Here is a 20,225-nt window from a genome sequence, read left to right on the forward strand (position 1 = left end):
CTGGAATCCAAAAGGGTTCTGCCTGGAATCCAAAAGGGTTCTACCTGGAACCCAAAAGGGTTCTGCCTGGAATCCAAAAGGGTTCTGCCTGGAATCCAAAAGGGTTCTGCCTGGAATCCAAAAGGGTTCTATCTGGAATCCAAAAGGGTTCTACCTGGAACCCAAAAGGGTTCTGCCTGGAATCCAAAAGGGTTCTGCCTGGAATCCAAAAGGGTTCTGCCTGGAATCCAAAAGGGTTCTCCTATGGAGCCAGCTGAAGATCCTTTTAGAACCTTTTATTCTAAGAGTGTACTGCACTTCAAGTTTTGGATTCCTGAGGTTACAGTTCTTTAGAAAGTATTCTCACCCTAGACTTTTTGGCATTTAGTTGTTACAGCCTGAACTAAAAATATATATTTTTGTCACTGGCCTAAACACAATACCACATGATGCCAAAGTGGAATGATGTCACTACAAAAATACAGGCGTCCTCCCTAACTCAGTTCTCAGTTGCCGGAGAGGATGGAAACCGTTCAGAGATTTCACCATGAGGAAAATGGTGACTTTAAAACAGTTACAGAGTTTAATGGCTGTGATAAAAGAAAACTGAGGATGGATCAACAACATTGTAGTTACTCCACAACATAGGGGGGACCAAGTCACAATTATTCGAGTCACAAGCAAGTCTCAAGTCACAAGGTCCGAGTCTCAAGTCGAGTCCCAAGTCGAATGGGTCGAGTCTCTAGTCAAGTCCAAGTCGTGCATTCTAAAATATGTCATGTCAAGTCTCAAGTCAAGTCCCAAGTCGAATGGATCGAGTCTCTAGTCAAGTCCAAGTTGTGCATTCTGAAATATGTCATGTCAAGTCTCAAGTCAAGTCCCAAGTCGAATGGGTCGAGTCTCTAGTCAAGTCCAAGTCGTGCATTCTAAAATATGTCATGTCAAGTCTCAAGTCAAGTAAAATATATATATATATATATATATATATATATATATATATATGTATATATATATATATATGTATATATATATATATATATATACAGCAAGGGCCCTATTTTACAATTGCATCATCAAAATAATGAAAAGGGCTGTCTGCTAGCCTCAATAAATAAGATTTGTCAATAAATAAGATACGTTGTTGCATGTATATACATAGGGCCCTTGCTGTCCTAAGGGCATGACATCAGCAGAAGGCAAGGCAGATTGATGTACTCAGAGTATACATTTATTTACAAGTCTTGGGGATCCAATGGTGAAAGAGCCTTATCATACACAAAGTACACAAGTATATTTTCCAAATACACACGGGCCCCAAAATAAATAACCTCTGTATCAGGCCTAACCTGTCCTATCTGAACGGACACAGGTAGAGAGGCCAGACTGTACAGCCTCCCCTTGAGAAATCAAATGGAATCTATTTAACAGGAGCTCAGACAGTCTAATATAACCACCTGACCATACAATTACCCAAATGCCAGTCACAAATCAATAAACGGGTTCTACAATGTAAAAGACAATATCCACATGCCATATTGTTACATTGGTATATTCATATTAATCAGACTTAATGATTATGAATTGTATTATTAACGATATTTTAACACAGTGGCGATCCGTCATTCTGTGTTGAGCCCCACCTGTTATTTTGGCATTAATTACGTGTCCCATATCTGTTTTTTCAACAATAAAAATCGATGAGTTACGGAGGCCGCATTGCGTCACCGCAAAATCTACGGGCAGAGCTCGAAAATTCAAGCCCCTTTGGGTGCTGCCATAGATTTACATAAAAAAATGCCCATCCGATAAGGCTCAGTGTCATTGGCCACAGATCAAATGACATTACATCACATTATAAATACAGTAGCATTGATTGGACTGATCAGGTCAACATCTAACTTTCAAAATCTTAGCTAACAGTCATCATCATGAATCAAGTCAACAACCTACTGGCAAATCCTTTTCAATTCTTGTCATATGAAGAGAAATAATGAAGAGAAATTATAAATAAAACAGATCTGTGCTCATTGGCCAATGGACATAAACATGACACAACAATTGGAAATGGCAAATTCAACAAGGAGTGTTTTGGAAGGAATCAGTGACTAACTGCAAGCCTTGCAAAGCAATCACTAGCCTGCTATTCAGTGGAGTGGGTGTGCGGTCCAAGTTTGGGTTTAAGGGTCTCTTTTCCAAGCTTAAATGGATAAACATTCACATGCAACACCATGGGCCAGAAAAGTGTAATACATTGGCCATGCTGTCAATGCAAAACAACTGGAAACTCGGAACTGGGAAATCTCAGAGTTCAGTGAGTTCAAGACAACTGGGAACGTGGAACAAAACGAGCTCCGACTGGGAAAATACGTGTTGAACAGTCATCCAACTTCTGAATTGCAAGTCGGGAACTCGGGCCTCTTTCTAGAGCTCCGACCTGAAGATCACTGACGTCATGATTCCACCTTGTTTTTTTTCAGTTGTCTTGAAAGCACCATAAATCCAGAGAATGCCAGACCTTGATGACAAAGTTTGATTACAAAGTTTGCCCACGAAGGACTGCTGCACCACATTTCTGTTAAAGTGAGCACAGCGCAACAAGGTGAGTCCAAAAATGTATTGTATGCTGCTGCATAAATTATGTAAAATGCCAGGGAGATATGTATACTGTAGCTATTGAAAGTAATACTAAGTGTATGTTGTGTAGTAAGCTGTTAGTAGCCCATGTGCCTCACCCTAATAATTTGGTCCCTTTCCCCCTCATAACTTAGCCTACTGTTCTTGTAAGAGCTTTCATTGTCTGCTTATATGCCCTGTTTATTTACCCTACGGTTCTGACTTGGTGTACAAGGAGAATACTGTAAGAACGGATAAGAATTGCTCATGTTATGAATTCTGTCGCTGAACAAATAGTTATATTAACTACATCTGTCTTAGCTCACTTATTAATGCCTTAATCAAATTTACGGATTGTCTCTTATCCTCATTCCCTTATGCCATAGTTTGTCAGTAAAAATGTATTTACATTTGTTTAAGCAAGTCAGCCATATCAGCTATGTTATTTTTTACAGGCAGTAAATCAGGCTCCGCTGATAGCCAGGTGTAGCAGTGGTAAGGATTCACTGTATGGTGCTGAAAAGAAAGTTCTGCTGTTGGGACAGTTATGTTGGCCCTAACAGTTTGTGGGCACCGTTTGTCGCCATTATAGTGCAATGAATGTATTGTTTAGTGTTGTGTTGTGGCTTTGCATAAAAAAAACTGTACATCTTGTTTTTTTTCCTCTTATTCAATCATCATCAACGTTCTGACTCCACGTAGCCTGTTCCTATACGCACTGAGGCACACGCTCAACCAGAATGACAGAGACACGCGGAACCCTGGGAAACATGAATAAAGGAAAACATAAATTGAATTGAATAAACATAACTTCTACCTCATGAGTCTTACGAATGTTCATCTGCACTATAAACATCACGCCCACTCCGAGCGGGCCAATAAATGATTGTCTAAATGAAAATGTACCATAGGCCTATCAAACATGAAAAAGAAATCTACAAGTTGTAATAAACTGTACGGGGATGTAATGATGTCACGCTAGCAATTATTGTAGTAATTATTAATTATTATGTAATATAGATTTACCACATAGGGCCTATGCATTTAAACGTGTGAAAGAAACATTTCAACAAGAGGACAAAGTGCTCTCCAGATTGGAGAGACGTGTGTCTTCGCCACAGTAATAATGAATTCCTATATTTTGACGTTTGCGCTGTACCCGATCCTATAGCTGTACAGCAAATCTGCAATCTGTTCGCTAGCTCACACAACCTGTGTTGATTGACAGTTTGCTGGTCCAATCAGAATGCTGAGTGTGCATTTCACTTGTCAATCTGTTGAAACTTGGATGGGTTTTTTTAACACGGGTGATGCTGCAGCTACTGTCTGTGGCTGCGTGTAGAGTAATCCACGTAGACTCTGTGCCACAAAATGAGTGACAAAACATTAGAAAACATTGCCAGATAAATTCAAGTCATTAGTCTCAAGTCAAAGTAGAGTCCCGAGTTTTGAGGCTCCAAGTCCAAGTCAAGTTTCAAGTTATTTTATTATTTTCAAATTTGTGAGTCCAAGTCATGTGAATATATTCGCAATCCTGAATAACCACAAGGCACTAAAGTAATACTGCAAATAAAAAACGAGGCAACTCAATTAACTTTTTTGTCCTGAATACAAAGTCTAATGTTTGGGGCAAATCCAATACAGCACATTACTGAGTACCACTCTCCATATTTTCAAGTGAAGTGGTGGCTGCATTATGTTATGGGTATCCTTGGAACTATTAAGGACTGGGGAGTTTTTCAGGATAAAAAAAATCTACCGAATGGAGCTAAGTACAGGCAAAATCCTAGAGGAAAACCTGGTTCAGTCTGCTTTCCACACACTGGGAAATTAATTCATCTTTCAGCAGGACAAAAACCTAAAACACAAAGCCAAATCTACACTAGAGTTGGTTACCAAGAAGACAGTGAATGTTCCTGAGGCGCCGAGTTACAGTTTTGAATGAAATCTACGGCAAGACCTGAAATTGGTTGTCTAGCAATGACCAACAACCAATTTGACAGAGCTTGAAGAATGTTTTAAAGAATAATTGGCAAATGTTTCACAATCCAGGTGTGGAAAGATCTTACGAGACTTACCCAGAAAAACTCACTGCTATAATCGCTACCAAAGGTAATTTTACAAAGTATTGACTCAGTGGAGTGAATACTTACAGTACCAGTCAAAAGTTTGGACATACCTACTCATTCCAGGGTTTTTCTTAATTTTCTTACTATTTTCTACATTGTAGAATAATAGTGAAGACATCAAAACTCTGAAAAAACACATGGAATCATGTAGTAAGCAAAAAAGTGTTAAACAAATGAAAATATATTTTATTTTGAGATGCTTAAAAGTAGCCACACTTTGCCTTGATAAGAACTTTGCATACTCTTGGTATTCTCTCAACCAGCATCACCTGGAATACTTTTTGAACAGTCTTGAAGGAGTTGCTGAGCACTTGCTGGCTGCTTTTCCTTCACTCTGCGGTCCAACTCATCCCAAACCATCTCAATTGGGTTGACGTGACGTGTGGAGGCCAGGTCATCTGATGCAGCACTCCATCACTCTCATTCTTGGTCAATTAGCCCTTACACATCCTGGAGGTGTGTTGGGTCATTCTCCTGTTGAAAAACAAATGATAATCCCACTAAGCCCAAACCAGATGGGATGGCGTATCGCAGCAGAATGCTGTGGTAGCCATGCTGGTTAAGTGTGCTTTGAATTCTAAATAAATCACTGACAGTGTCCCCAGCAAAGCACCCCCACGACATCACACCTCCTCCTCCATGCTTCACGGTGGGAACTACACATGCAGAGATCAACCATTCACCTACTCTGCGTCTCACAAAGAAATGGAGGTTGGAAGCAAAAATCTCAAATTTGGACTCATCAGAACAAAGGACAAATTTCCACCGGTCTAATGTCCATTGCTTGTGTTTCTTGTCCCAAGCAAGTCTCTTATTATTATTGGTGTCCTTTAGTTGTGGTTTCTTTGCCGTAATTTGACCATGAAGTCCTGATTCACATCGTCTCCTCTAAACAGTTGATGTTAAGATGTGTCTGTTACTTGAACTCCGTGAAGCATTTAAGCATTTATTTGGGCTGCAATCTGAGGCTCGTAACTCTAATGATCTTATCCTCTGCAGCAGAGGTAACTCTGGGTCTTCCTTTCCTGTGGCGGTCCTCATGAGAGACAGTTTCATCATAGCACTTGATGGTTTTTGCGACTGCACTTGAAGAAGCTTTCAAAGTTCTTGAAATTTTCCAGATTGACTGACCTTCATGTCTTAAAGTAATGATGGAATGTAATTTCTCTTTGCTTATTTTAGCTGTTCTTGTCATAATATGGACTTGGTATTTTACCAAATAGGGCTATCTTCTGTATACCATCCCTACCTTGTCACAACACTATTGACTGGCTCAAATGCATTAAGGAAATAAATTCCACAAATTCACTTTTAACAAGGCACACCTGTTAATTGAAATGCATTCCACGTGACTACCTCATGAAGCCTGTTGAGAGGACACCAAGAGTGTGCAAATCTGTCATCAAGGCAAACAGTGGCTACTTTGAAGAATCTAAAATATATTTTGATTTGTTTAACACTTTTTTTGGTTACTACATGACTCCATATATGTGTTATTTAATAGTTTTGATGTCTTCACTATTATTCTACAATGTAGAACATATAAAATACAAAGACAAATCCTGGAATGAGTAGGTGTGTCCAAACTTTTGACTGGTACTATATGTAAATTAGATATTTCTGTATTTCATTTTCAACACAATTGCAAAAATGTATAAAAACATGTTTTCACTTCATCATTATGAGTTATTGTGTGTAGATCGGTGAGGGGAAAAAATATAGAATTTTGGAAGGCGAAATGGAAATTCAGTTGAATTTGAAATATAATTCCTAACTGTAATTGAAGCAGGGTGACGTTTATTGCCATGAATCTTGCCAAAACGGTTAAGGGTTTAGATTTAAAATCAGATTTTGTGACTTTGTGGCAGAGCCAAGCTAATGACCAGTGCAGAACTGCCTACAGGGCAAGATTCATGACAATAAATGCCAACCTGCGAAATGGAATTGATCCCAACCGTGACCAGCTGTAGTGTTACTGGGAGATGTGACCGCCTGTAGACTTGACACACACATTCCACATTATTTCACTATTCCCAAAATATTATTACATTTTTTTCAGATATCCGGATAGTTTAAATTCGAAATATTTTTTTTACAAATGTAACGCTCTTGAGTCTTGACCAATCAGAATGACGCAAATCCTGTAGTTTTTCGCTAAAAACAACAGTGGAACAGAAGTCTGATTTTTGCCGTGATATAGAACGGGTTATTTTACAAAATGTTTATTTGGTGTTTTGCATTGATCTGTGTCTTGTGGAAACTGTTAAGGGGCAGACATGGAAATGCTATTTGAAGATAATAGCATAGCGATGTCAGGGCATAGCGATGTTAGGGCAGGGCGATGTCAGGGCATGGCGATGTCAGGGCATAGTGATGTCAGGGCATAGTGATGTCAGGGAATAGCGATGTCAGGGAATAGCGATGTCAGGGAATAGCGATGTCAGGGAATAGCGATGTCAGGGAATAGCGATGTCAGGGCAGGGCGATGTTAGGGCAGGGCGATGTTAGGGCAGGGCGATGTTAGGGCAGGGCGATGTCAGGGAATAGTGATGTCAGGGCAGGGCAATGTCAGGGAATAGCGATGTCAGGGAATAGTGATGTCAGGGCCGGGCGATGTCAGGGCATAGCGATGTCAGGGCAGGGCAATGTCAGGGCAGGGCGATGTCAGGGCATAGCGATGTCAGGGCATAGCGATGTCAGGGCAGGGCGATGTCAGGGCATAGCGATGTCAGGGCATAGCGATGTCAGGGCAGGGCGATGTCAGGGAATAGCGATGTCAGGGAATAGCGATGTCAGGGCAGGGCGATGTCAGGGCAGGGCGATGTTAGGGCAGGGCGATGTCAGGGCAGGGCGATGTCAGGGCAGGGCGATGTCAGGGAATAGTGATGTCAGGGCCGGGCGATGTCAGGGCAGGGCGATGTCAGGGAATAGCGATGTCAGGGAATAGCGATGTCAGGGCAGGGCGATGTCAGGGCAGGGCGATGTTAGGGCAGGGCGATGTCAGGGCAGGGCGATGTCAGGGCAGGGCGATGTCAGGGCAGGGCGATGTCAGGGCATAGCGATGTCAGGGCAGGGCGATGTCAGGGAATAGCGATGTCAGGGAATAGCGATGTCAGGGAATAGCGATGTCAGGGCAGGGCGATGTCAGGGCATAGCGATGTCAGGGCAGGGCAATGTCAGGGAATAGCGATGTCAGGGCATGGCGATGTCAGGGCAGGGCGATGTCAGGGCATAGCGATGTCAGGGCAGGGCGACGTCAGGGAATAGCGATGTCAGGGCATAGCGATGTCAGGGCATAGCGATGTCAGGGCAGGGCGATGTCAGGGCAGGGCGATGTCAGGGAATAGCGATGTCAGGGCAGGGCGATGTCAGGGAATAGCGATGTCAGGGAATAGCGATGTCAGGGCAGGGCGATGTCAGGGCAGGGCGATGTTAGGGCAGGGCGATGTCAGGGCAGGGCGATGTCAGGGCAGGGCGATGTCAGGGAATAGTGATGTCAGGGCCGGGCGATGTCAGGGCAGGGCGATGTTAGGGCAGGGCGATGTCAGGGAATAGCGATGTCAGGGAATAGCGATGTCAGGGCATAGTGATGTCAGGGCAGGGCGATGTCAGGGCAGGGCGATGTCAGGGAATAGCGATGTCAGGGCATAGTGATGTCAGGGAATAGTGATGTCAGGGCCGGGCGATGTCAGGGCATAGTGATGTCAGGGCAGGGCGATGTCAGGGCATAGTGATGTCAGGGAATAGTGATGTCAGGGCAGGGCGATGTCAGGGCATAGTGATGTCAGGGAATAGTGATGTCAGGGAATAGTGATGTCAGGGCAGGGCGATGTCAGGGCATAGTGATGTCAGGGAATAGTGATGTCAGGGAATAGTGATGTCAGGGCAGGGCGATGTCAGGGCATAGTGATGTCAGGGAATAGTGATGTCAGGGAATAGTGATGTCAGGGAATAGTGATGTCAGGGAATAGTGATGTCAGGGCATAGTGATGTCAGGGCATAGTGATGTCAGGGCATAGTGATGTCAGGGAATAGTGATGTCAGGGCAGGGCGATGTCAGGGCATAGTGATGTCAGGGAATAGTGATGTCAGGGCAGGGCGATGTCAGGGCATAGTGACGTCAGGGAATAGTGATGTCAGGGCATAGTGATGTCAGGGAATAGCGATGTCAGGGCATAGCGATGTCAGGGAATAGTGATGTCAGGGAATAGTGATGTCAGGGCATAGCGATGTCAGGGAATAGTGATGTCAGGGCAGGGCGATGTCAGGGAATAGTGATGTCAGGGAATAGTGATGTCAGGGAATAGTGATGTCAGGGCAGGGCGATGTCAGGGCATAGTGATGTCAGGGAATAGTGATGTCAGGGCATAGTGATGTCAGGGAATAGCGATGTCAGGGCATAGTGATGTCAGGGCATAGCGATGTCAGGGCAGGGCGATGTCAGGGAATAGCGATGTCAGGGAATAGTGATGTCAGGGAATAGTGATGTCAGGGAATAGTGATGTCAGGGCAGGGCGATGTCAGGGCATAGTGATGTCAGGGAATAGTGATGTCAGGGCATAGTGATGTCAGGGAATAGTGATGTCAGGGCAGGGCGATGTCAGGGCATAGTGATGTCAGGGAATAGCGATGTCAGGGCATAGTGATGTCAGGGCATAGCGATGTCAGGGCAGGGCGATGTCAGGGAATAGCGATGTCAGGGAATAGCGATGTCAGGGCATAGCGATGTCAGGGCATAGCGATGTCAGGGCAGGGCGATGTCAGGGCATAGCGATGTCAGGGAATAGCGATGTCAGGGAATAGCGATGTCAGGGCATAGCGATGTCAGGGCAGGGCGATGTCAGGGCAGGGCGATGTCAGGGAATAGCGATGTCAGGGAATAGCGATGTCAGGGAATAGCGATGTCAGGGCATAGCGATGTCAGGGCAGGGCGATGTCAGGGCATAGCGATGTCAGGGCAGGGCGATGTCAGGGCATAGTGATGTCAGGGCAGGGCGATGTCAGGGCATAGTGATGTCAGGGAATAGCGATGTCAGGGAATAGCGATGTTAGGGCAGGGCGATGTCAGGGCATAGCGATGTCAGGGCATAGTGATGTCAGGGAATAGTGATGTCAGGGCAGGGCGATGTCAGGGAATAGCGATGTCAGGGCATAGTGATGTCAGGGAATAGCGATGTCAGGGCATAGTGATGTCAGGGAATAGCGATGTCAGGGAATAGTGATGTCAGGGAATAGTGATGTCAGGGCATAGTGATGTCAGGGAATAGTGATGTCAGGGCATAGTGATGTCAGGGAATAGTGATGTCAGGGCATAGTGATGTCAGGGAATAGCGATGTCAGGGCATAGTGATGTCAGGGAATAGCGATGTCAGGGAATAGTGATGTCAGGGAATAGTGATGTCAGGGAATAGTGATGTCAGGGAATAGTGATGTCAGGGCATAGTGATGTCAGGGCATAGTGATGTCAGGGCATAGTGATGTCAGGGAATAGTGATGTCAGGGCAGGGCGATGTCAGGGCATAGTGATGTCAGGGAATAGTGATGTCAGGTCAGGGCGATGTCAGGGCATAGTGACGTCAGGGAATAGTGATGTCAGGGCATAGTGATGTCAGGGAATAGCGATGTCAGGGCATAGTGATGTCAGGGAATAGCGATGTCAGGGCATAGCGATGTCAGGGAATAGTGATGTCAGGGAATAGTGATGTCAGGGCATAGCGATGTCAGGGAATAGTGATGTCAGGGCAGGGCGATGTCAGGGAATAGTGATGTCAGGGAATAGTGATGTCAGGGAATAGTGATGTCAGGGCAGGGCGATGTCAGGGCATAGTGATGTCAGGGAATAGTGATGTCAGGGCATAGTGATGTCAGGGAATAGTGATGTCAGGGCAGGGCGATGTCAGGGCATAGTGATGTCAGGGAATAGCGATGTCAGGGCATAGTGATGTCAGGGCATAGCGATGTCAGGGCAGGGCGATGTCAGGGAATAGCGATGTCAGGGAATAGTGATGTCAGGGAATAGTGATGTCAGGGAATAGTGATGTCAGGGCAGGGCGATGTCAGGGCATAGTGATGTCAGGGAATAGTGATGTCAGGGCATAGTGATGTCAGGGAATAGTGATGTCAGGGCAGGGCGATGTCAGGGCATAGTGATGTCAGGGAATAGCGATGTCAGGGCATAGTGATGTCAGGGCATAGCGATGTCAGGGCAGGGCGATGTCAGGGAATAGCGATGTCAGGGAATAGCGATGTCAGGGCATAGCGATGTCAGGGCAGGGCGATGTCAGGGCATAGCGATGTCAGGGCAGGGCGATGTCAGGGAATAGCGATGTCAGGGAATAGCGATGTCAGGGCAGGGCGATGTCAGGGCATAGCGATGTCAGGGAATAGCGATGTCAGGGAATAGTGATGTCAGGGCAGGGCGATGTCAGGGCATAGCGATGTCAGGGAATAGCGATGTCAGGGAATAGCGATGTCAGGGAATAGCGATGTCAGGGAATAGTGATGTCAGGGCAGGGCGATGTCAGGGAATAGCGATGTCAGGGAATAGCGATGTCAGGGAATAGTGATGTCAGGGAATAGCGATGTCAGGGAATAGCGATGTCAGGGAATAGCGATGTCAGGGAATAGCGATGTCAGGGAATAGTGATGTCAGGGCAGGGCGATGTCAGGGAATAGCGATGTTAGGGCATAGCGATGTCAGGGCAGGGCGATGTCAGGGAATAGCGATGTCAGGGAATAGTGATGTCAGGGCAGGGCGATGTCAGGGCAGGGCGATGTCAGGGCAGGGCGATGTCAGGGAATAGCGATGTCAGGGAATAGTGATGTCAGGGCAGGGCGATGTCAGGGCAGGGCGATGTCAGGGAATAGCGATGTCAGGGCAGGGCGATGTCAGGGAATAGCGATGTTAGGGCAGGGCGATGTTAGGGCAGGGCGATGTCAGGGCAGGGCGATGTCAGGGAATAGCGATGTCAGGGCATAGTGATGTCAGGGAATAGTGATGTCAGGGAATAGCGATGTCAGGGAATAGTGATGTCAGGGCATAGCGATGTCAGGGCCGGGCGATGTCAGGGCAGGGCGATGTCAGGGAATAGCGATGTCAGGGCATAGTGATGTCAGGGAATAGTGATGTCAGGGCATAGTGATGTCAGGGAATAGCGATGTCAGGGCATAGCGATGTCAGGGCATAGTGATGTCAGGGAATAGTGATGTCAGGGCATAGTGATGTCAGGGCATAGTGATGTCAGGGCATAGCGATGTCAGGGCCGGGCGATGTCAGGGCATAGTGATGTCAGGGAATAGCGATGTCAGGGCATAGTGATGTCAGGGAATAGCGATGTCAGGGCATAGCGATGTCAGGGCATAGTGATGTCAGGGAATAGTGATGTCAGGGCATAGTGATGTCAGGGCATAGTGATGTCAGGGCATAGCGATGTCAGGGCCGGGCGATGTCAGGGCATAGCGATGTCAGGGAATAGCGATGTCAGGGCAGGGCGATGTCAGGGCAGGGCGATGTCAGGGCAGGGCGATGTCAGGGCATATCGATGTCAGGGCAGGGCGATGTCAGGGCAGGGCAATGTCAGGGCAGGGCGATGTCAGGGCAGGGCAATGTCAGGGCATAGCGATGTCAGGGCAGGGCGATGTCAGGGCAGGGCAATGTCAGGGCAGGGCGATGTCAGGGCAGGGCAATGTCAGGGCAGGGCGATGTCAGGGAATAGCGATGTCAGGGAATAGCGATGTCAGGGCCGGGCGATGTCAGGGCATAGCGATGTCAGGGCATAGCGATGTCAGGGCAGGGCGATGTCAGGGCATAGCGATGTCAGGGCAGGGCGATGTCAGGGCAGGGCGACGTCAGGGCAGGGCGATGTCAGGGCATAGCGATGTCAGGGCAGGGCGACGTCAGGGCAGGGCGACGTCAGGGCAGGGCGATGTCAGGGCATAGCGATGTCAGGGCAGGGCGACGTCAGGGCAGGGCGATGTCAGGGCATAGCGATGTCAGGGCAGGGCGATGTCAGGGCAGGGCGATGTCAGGGCATAGCGATGTCAGGGCAGGGCGACGTCAGGGCAGGGCGATGTCAGGGCAGGGCGATGTCAGGGGGTTTCAAAATGTGCAGCAGTAGCTCAACGGCCGGTTTTAAAAAACTACATGCAAAAGTTTGTTATTTTATTAAATGAAGTATTTCAAATGTCATGGTATATCCTTGTAGGTAACAACGTCACAAGGTCTTTCTTTAAACAACAAGAATCTAAAACAGTTTACCACTCCAGTAATCTAATACTAACGTTCGTTCGGATATCCGGAGAACCGTGCTCATTCGTAACACAACACAGTGAAATAAATACATTTGCAAGAAACAATAATGAAGATATTGGACCTTATGCAGGACAAAAGAGTGTACGATCTTAGTGGTTTTATCACATTGCAGTAAATGCATTCCCAAAATACCAAATGATTTTGTTCATGGCCATGACTGGACATGTTTCCATGCTGGATTGCAATTGTTGTTGATGCTGATTGGAAGAATGGGAGAGGAGGAAGCTGATTGGAGGAATGGGCAGGAAGAGGGCGTGGTGTAGAATGCGGAGCAGGTGAATCAAAGAGAATAGAGACAGGGGTGCTGGTTCTTGTCTCAGTAGCCAGAGGTAAGCGTGTGATCCCTTTCTCCTCCTAAATGTACACCACCTGTGTTAGCTCAGCAGCTCCTATCTGGCACTAGCCATACTAAGCTCAGAGAATGATCTCTTTCTCTCAGTGGGAAAATAACAGTCATTATCAGAAAGTGTTCCAATCCAGTTCCAGCATGGCTGTATCTCTTTGTCTGGCACCCTGACATATCTGCCTGCCTAAGAACTGATCGAGGGGGTGAGAGGAGGGCTTTAGAGAGAGAGACTTTCTGACTGTGGAAAAATTAAGAAACAGGAGAGGAGAGGGGAGATAGGAGAGGGGTGAGGAGAGAGAGGACAGGAATGAGGAGAAGGGTGAGGAGAGAGAGGAGATGACAGGAATGAGGAGAGAGAGGAGAGGAGTGAGGAGAGAGAGGAGAGGACAGGAATGAGGAGAGAGAGGAGAGGGGTGAGGAGAGAGAGGAGAGAGAGAGAGGAGATGACAGGAATGAGGAGAGAGAGGAGATGACAGGAATGAGGAGAGAGAGGAGAGGGGTGAGGAGAGAGAGGAGAGGACATGAATGAGGAGAGAGAGGAGAGGATAGGAATGAGGAAAGAGAGGAGAGGATAGGAATGAGGAGAGAGAGGAGAGGATAGGAATGAGGAGAGAGAGGAGAGAGGAGAGCAAGGACACAGTTAGTCCTGAGATGGCAGCTGGAAACACTTCCCCCATCCCCAGAGCTGCACCTTCTAGATAGAGTTCACTATGCCCATCTAGTCACCTTACGACTAGGATAGCACACATGTATGTACAGTTGAAGTTGGAAGTTTACATACACCTTAGCCAAATACATTTAAACTCAGTTTTTCACAATTCTTGACATTTAATACTAGTAAATATTCCCTGTCTTAGGTCAGTTAGGATCACCACGTTATTTAAAGAATGTTAAATGTCAGAATAATAGTAGACAGAATTATTTATTTCAGCTTTTATTTCTTTCATCACATTCCCAGTGGTCAGAAGTTTACATACACTCAATTAGTATTTGGTAGCGTTGCCTTTAAATTGTTTAACTTGGGTCAAACGTTTCAGGTAGCCTTCCACAAGCTTCCCACAATAAGTTGGGTGAATTTTGGCCCATTCTTCCAGACAGAGCTGGTGTAACTGAGTCAGGTTTGTAGCCTCCTTGCACGCACACGCTTTTTCAGTTCTGCCCACAATTGTCTATAGGATTGAGGTCATGGCGTTGTGATGGCCCCTCCAATACCTTGCCTTTGATGTCCTTAAGTCATTTTGCCACAACTTTGTGGCAAGCTTTAACTTCATGACTGATGTCTTGAGATGTTGCTTCAATATATCCACATCATTTTCTTTCCTCGTGATGCCATATATTTTGTGAAGTGCACCAGTCTCTCCTGCAGCAAAGCACCCCCACAACATGATGCTGCCACCCCCGTGCTTCACGGATGGGATGGTGTTCTTCAGCTTGCAAGCTTACCCCTTTTTCCTCCAAAACATAACGATGGTCATTATGGCCAAACAGTTCTATTTTTGTTTCATCAGACAAGAGGACATTTCTCCAAAAAGTACGAACTTTGTCCCCATTTGCAGTTGCAAACCATAGTCTGGCTATTTTATGGCGGTTTTGGAGCAGTGGCTTCTTCCTTCCCGAGCGGCCTTTCAGGTTATGTCGATATAGGACTTGTTTTACTGTGGATATAGATACTTATGTACCTGTTTCCTCAGCATCTTCACAAGGTCCTTTGCTGTTGTTCTGGGACTGATTTGCACTTTTTGCACCAAAGTACGTTCATCTCTAGGAGACAGAACGCGTCTCCTTCCTGAGCGGTATGACGGCTGAGTGGTCCCATGGTGTTAATACTGCATACTATTGTTTGTACAGATGAGCGTTGTACATTCAGGCGTTTGTAATTTGCTCCCAATTTGCTCATATTTGCTTTTTTCTGAATTCTTGGCTGATTTCTTTTGATTTTCCCATGATGTCAAGCAAAGAGGCACTGAGTTTGAAGGTAGGCCTTGAAATACATCCACAGGTACACCTCCAATTGAGTCAAATGATGTCCATTGGCCTATCAGAAGCTTCTAAAGCCATGACATTATTTTCTGGAATTGTCCAAGCTGTTTAAAGGCACAGTCAACTTAGTGTATGTAAACGTCTGACCCACTGGAATTGTGATACAGTGAATTATAAGTGAAAGTATCTGTCTGTAAACAATTGTTGGAAAAAGGACTTGTGTCATGCACAAAGTAGATGTCCTAACCGACTTCCCAAAACTATAGTTTGTTAACAAGAAATGTGTGGAGTGGTTGAAAAACGAGTTTTAATGACTCCAACCTAAGTGTATGTAAACTTCCGACTTCAACTGTATATACCCTACCATGCAGGACAGTAGCCTGGTACAGCTCTGCCAACAGTTCCATGTGTACCTGAACACCCAGCCCTGTCTCTAACCTGACCACCCAGCCCTGTCTCTAACCTGACCACCCAGCCCCGTCTCTAACCTGACCACCCAGCCCTGTCTCTAACCTGAACACCCAGCCCTGTCTCTAACCTGAACACCCAGCCCTGTCTCTAACCTGAACACCCAGCCCTGTCTCTAACCTGAACACCCAGCCCTGTCTCTAACCTGAACACCCAGCCCTGTCTCTAACCTGACCACCCAGCCCTGTCTCTAACCTGAACACCCAGCCCTGTCTCTAACCTGAACACCCAGCCCTGTCTCTAACCTGAACACCCAGCCCTGTCTCTAACCTGAACACCCAGCCCTGTCTCTAACCTGAACACCCAGCCCTGTCTCTAACCTGAACACCCAGCCCTGTCTCTAACCTGAACACCCAGCCCTGTCTCTAACCTGAACACCCAGCCCTGTCTCTAACCTGAACACCCAGCCCTGCCCCTAACCTCTAACGGTACCTGAACACCCAGCCCTGTCTCTAACCTGAACACCCAGCCCTGTCTCTAACCTGAACATCCAGCCCTGTCTCTAACCTGAACACCCAGCCCTGTCTCTAACCTGAACACCCAGCCCTGTCTCTAACCTGACCACCCAGCCCTGCCCCTAACCTCTAACGGTACCTGAACACCCAGCCGTGTCTCTAATCTCTCAAGGTACCTGAACACACAGGGGTCCTGTTGTGCACGGAGGAACCGCTGACTGGTTTGCCGTCGGTGGTGACACACCAGCAGTATCCTGTCAGAGTGTGACACTGCACCTGTAGAGAGCAGAAATCACAGGACAGAGATAGGTGGGAAACAGGTACATGTATACTGGAGGGTCCATGACAATGGTGTCCCAAAATGTCCAGGTTTAAAAAAAAAAAAAAAAAAACAGAGAAAGTCTCCTATAATTCCTCCAACCGGGATTTTTGATTTCCTGCAAAGTTTCCCGGTGTTTTGCAATTGGCTCCCAGAGATGAAGACTCCTGAGAGAGACAGACCTGGGCGAAGGTTCCGTCCTCGTTGCATTCTGGGATGAAGATGGACCCCTGAGGTCTCTTAGCCTGCTCCAGAGCCTGATTCCTCTCCACCCTGCACTTAGACTGGCCTCCGTCTGAAATACAAACACAAGGACAGGTATAATGTACCTGTATTCATTCACCGTCACAGCATTCAAAACTACAGCACAGAAGGTTGGTGGCTCCTTAATTAGGGAGGATGGGCTCGTGGTAAAGACCGGAGCAGAGTTGTTTCCAGGTGTTTGATTTACATTGATTTACATTATTGAGCCTCCACTGAACTACAGGTACACCTGCCCTGCATTTACTCTCCCAGCATGCACAAACAGAGGACAGGTATACCTGCATTTACTGTCCCAGCATGCACAACCAGAGGACAGGTATACTTGCATTTACTCTCCCAGCATGCACAACCAGAGGACAGGTATACCTGCATTTACTCTCCCAGCATGCACAACCAGAGGACAGGTATACCTGCATTTACTGTCCCAGCATGCACAACCAGAGGACAGGTATACCTGCATTCACTGTCCCAGCATGCACAACCAGAGGACAGGTATACCTGCATTCACTGTCCCAGCATGCACAACCAGAGGACAGGTATACCTGCATTTACTGTCCCAGCATGCACAACCAGAGGACAGGTATACCTGCATTTACTGTCCCAGCATGCACAACCAGAGGACAGGTATACCTGCATTCACTGTCCCAGCATGCACAACGGGTATACAAAGGTAGGACCTTAATTTGATCAGTCTTTTGTTGCTTTGAATTCTTAAAATGTGTATTGTATTTTTTTTGTTTTAAAAATGCTTCTAAAGTTCGTTTGTTATCCACTTTGAAATGTAAGACTTGATTTCCCCTAAAGAAAAATGTATCAACCCATACACAAATGTAAATTAATTATAAACTACATAATAGTTCACATTTCCTGTGGTTGCAGGATACTCTTTCTGCTGTAACAAACTGGCTCAAATTAACATCCTAGATCTGTACTTGTATTAACTGAAACAACATCCCAACCCACTGGCTCACCTCTGCTAGCAACACAGACTCTCTGTGCACCTACTTTATACTGACATCTCAACACTTAATTTGACAGTACATTCCAGACGTTTAAAAACATATTTACATGATTCCTTCGCCACCGAAAAATATTTTTGCAGGTATCACAGAATGTTCTGTCAATTTTCACATAAAAACTGGATGAAAGACGTTTAACATGTTTCGTACATTTGTATCATTCTATTCACAATGAAAGTGTTTAAAGCTCATTTTAGACCCATACATGCTTCCTGTAAGACCATATGATCTGTGACCCGTACATGGTGCAGACCACATCTTGGGAGTCATTAGACCATATGATCTGTGACCCATACATGGTGCAGACCACATCTTGGGAGTCATTAGACCATATGATCTGTGACCCATACATGGTGCAGACCATATGATCTGTGACACGTACATGGTGCAGACCACATCTTGGGAGTCATTAGACCATATGATCTGTGACCCATACATGGTGCAGACCACATCTTGGGAGTCATTAGACCATATGATCTGTGACCCATACATGGTGCAGACCACATCTTGGGAGTCATTAGACCATATGATCTGTGACCCGTACATGGTGCAGACCACATCTTGGGAGTCATTAGACCATACGATCTGTGACCCATACATGGTGCAGACCACATCTTGGGAGTCATTAGACCATATGATCTGTGACCCATACATGGTGCAGACCACATCTTGGGAGTCATTAGACCATATGATCTGTGACCCATACATGGTGCAGACCACATCTTGGGAGTCATTAGACCATATGATCTGTGACCCATACATGGTGCAGACCACATCTTGGAGTCATTAGACCATATGATCTGTGACCCATACATGGTGCAGACCACATCTTGGGAGTCATTAGACCATATGATCTGTGACCCATACATGGTGCAGACCATATGATCTGTGACCCATACATGGTGCAGACCACATCTTGGGAGTCATTAGACCATATGATCTGTGACCCATACATGGTGCAGACCACATCTTGGGAGTCATTAGACCATATGATCTGTGACCCGTACATGGTGCAGACCACATCTTGGAGTCATTAGACCATATGATCTGTGACCCATACATGGTGCAGACCATATGATCTGTGACCCATACATGGTGCAGACCACATCTTGGGAGTCATTAGACCATATGATCTGTGACCCATACATGGTGCAGACCACATCTTGGGAGTCATTAGACCATATGATCTGTGACCCGTACATGGTGCAGACCACATCTTGGAGTCATTAGACCATATGATCTGTGACCCATACATGGTGCAGACCACATCTTGGCCTCATTATACTCCCTATTGTGTGCTCTAAAATATGGAGTATTTCTCAGGATTTTTTCTTAATATTAACAACATTTTATATATATATCTTGATGGTCCAGGGACCCCCTCCGATGCAAACCGGCAACCCAGGAGCCCCAATCATACGTTAGTAAAACAATTGATGTCTATCAGGTGAATGATAATGGCAAGGAGAAGTAATCAACATTTTAAAATGAATAGATTTGGTAGGTAGTTTTTCATTATTTCAATCCCACATTAGGATTGGAAAAGGGGTCTGTTACTTTAGAAGACTAGGTAGCAGAGTGGGTTCTGATACTTTAGAAGACTAGGTAGCAGAGTGGGTTCTGTTACTTTAGAAGACTAGGTAGCAGAGTGGGGTTCTGTTACTTTAGAAGACTAGGTAGCAGAGTGGGTTCTGTTACTTTAGAAGATTAGGTAGCAGAGTGGGTTCTGTTACTTTAGAAGACTAGGTAGCAGAGTGGGTTCTGTTACTTTAGAAGATTAGGTAGCAGAGTGGGTTCTGTTACTTTAGAAGACTAGGTAGCAGAGTGGGTTCTGTTACTTTAGAAGATTAGGTAGCAGAGTGGGTTCTGTTACTTTAGAAGACTAGGTAGCAGAGTGGGTTCTGTTACTTTAGAAGACTAGGTAGCAGAGTGGGGTTCTGTTACTTTAGAAGACTAGGTAGCAGAGTGGGGTCTGTTACTTTAGAAGACTAGGTAGCAGAGTGGGTTCTGATACTTTAGAAGACTAGGTAGCAGAGTGGGTTCTGTTACTTTAGAAGACTAGGTAGCAGAGTGGGTTCTGTTACTTTAGAAGACTAGGTAGCAGAGTGGGTTCTGTTACTTTAGAAGACTAGGTAGCAGAGTGGGTTCTGATACTTTAGAAGACTAGGTAGCAGAGTGGGTTCTGTTACTTTAGAAGACTAGGTAGCAGAGTGGGTTCTGTTACTTTAGAAGACTAGGTAGCAGAGTGGGTTCTGTTACTTTAGAAGACTAGGTAGCAGAGTGGGTTCTGTTACTTTAGAAGACTAGGTAGCAGAGTGGGTTCTGATACTTTAGAAGACTAG

The 20,225-nt window shown here is 45.9% G+C and overlaps 1 protein-coding gene across 11 annotated transcripts in view; it reads right to left on the reverse strand.

The window, feature by feature from the left end:
- smoc1 (SPARC related modular calcium binding 1) overlaps positions 1-20,225 on the reverse strand; it is a 168,763-nt gene that overhangs the window by 94,814 nt on the left and 53,724 nt on the right. For all 11 annotated transcript variants that reach the window (XM_036955379.1, XM_036955375.1, XM_036955380.1 and 8 more), the window contains exons 4-5: positions 16,783-16,895; positions 16,458-16,557 (exon numbers count right to left, since the gene is read on the reverse strand). In XM_036955379.1, coding sequence (XP_036811274.1) covers positions 16,458-16,557; positions 16,783-16,895 — 213 coding nt within the window. The remainder of the gene's footprint in view (positions 1-16,457; positions 16,558-16,782; positions 16,896-20,225) is intronic.

Source organism: Oncorhynchus mykiss, chromosome 19, assembly GCF_013265735.2.
Source record: "Oncorhynchus mykiss isolate Arlee chromosome 19, USDA_OmykA_1.1, whole genome shotgun sequence".
NCBI classification, from domain to species: Eukaryota; Metazoa; Chordata; class Actinopteri; order Salmoniformes; family Salmonidae; genus Oncorhynchus; species Oncorhynchus mykiss.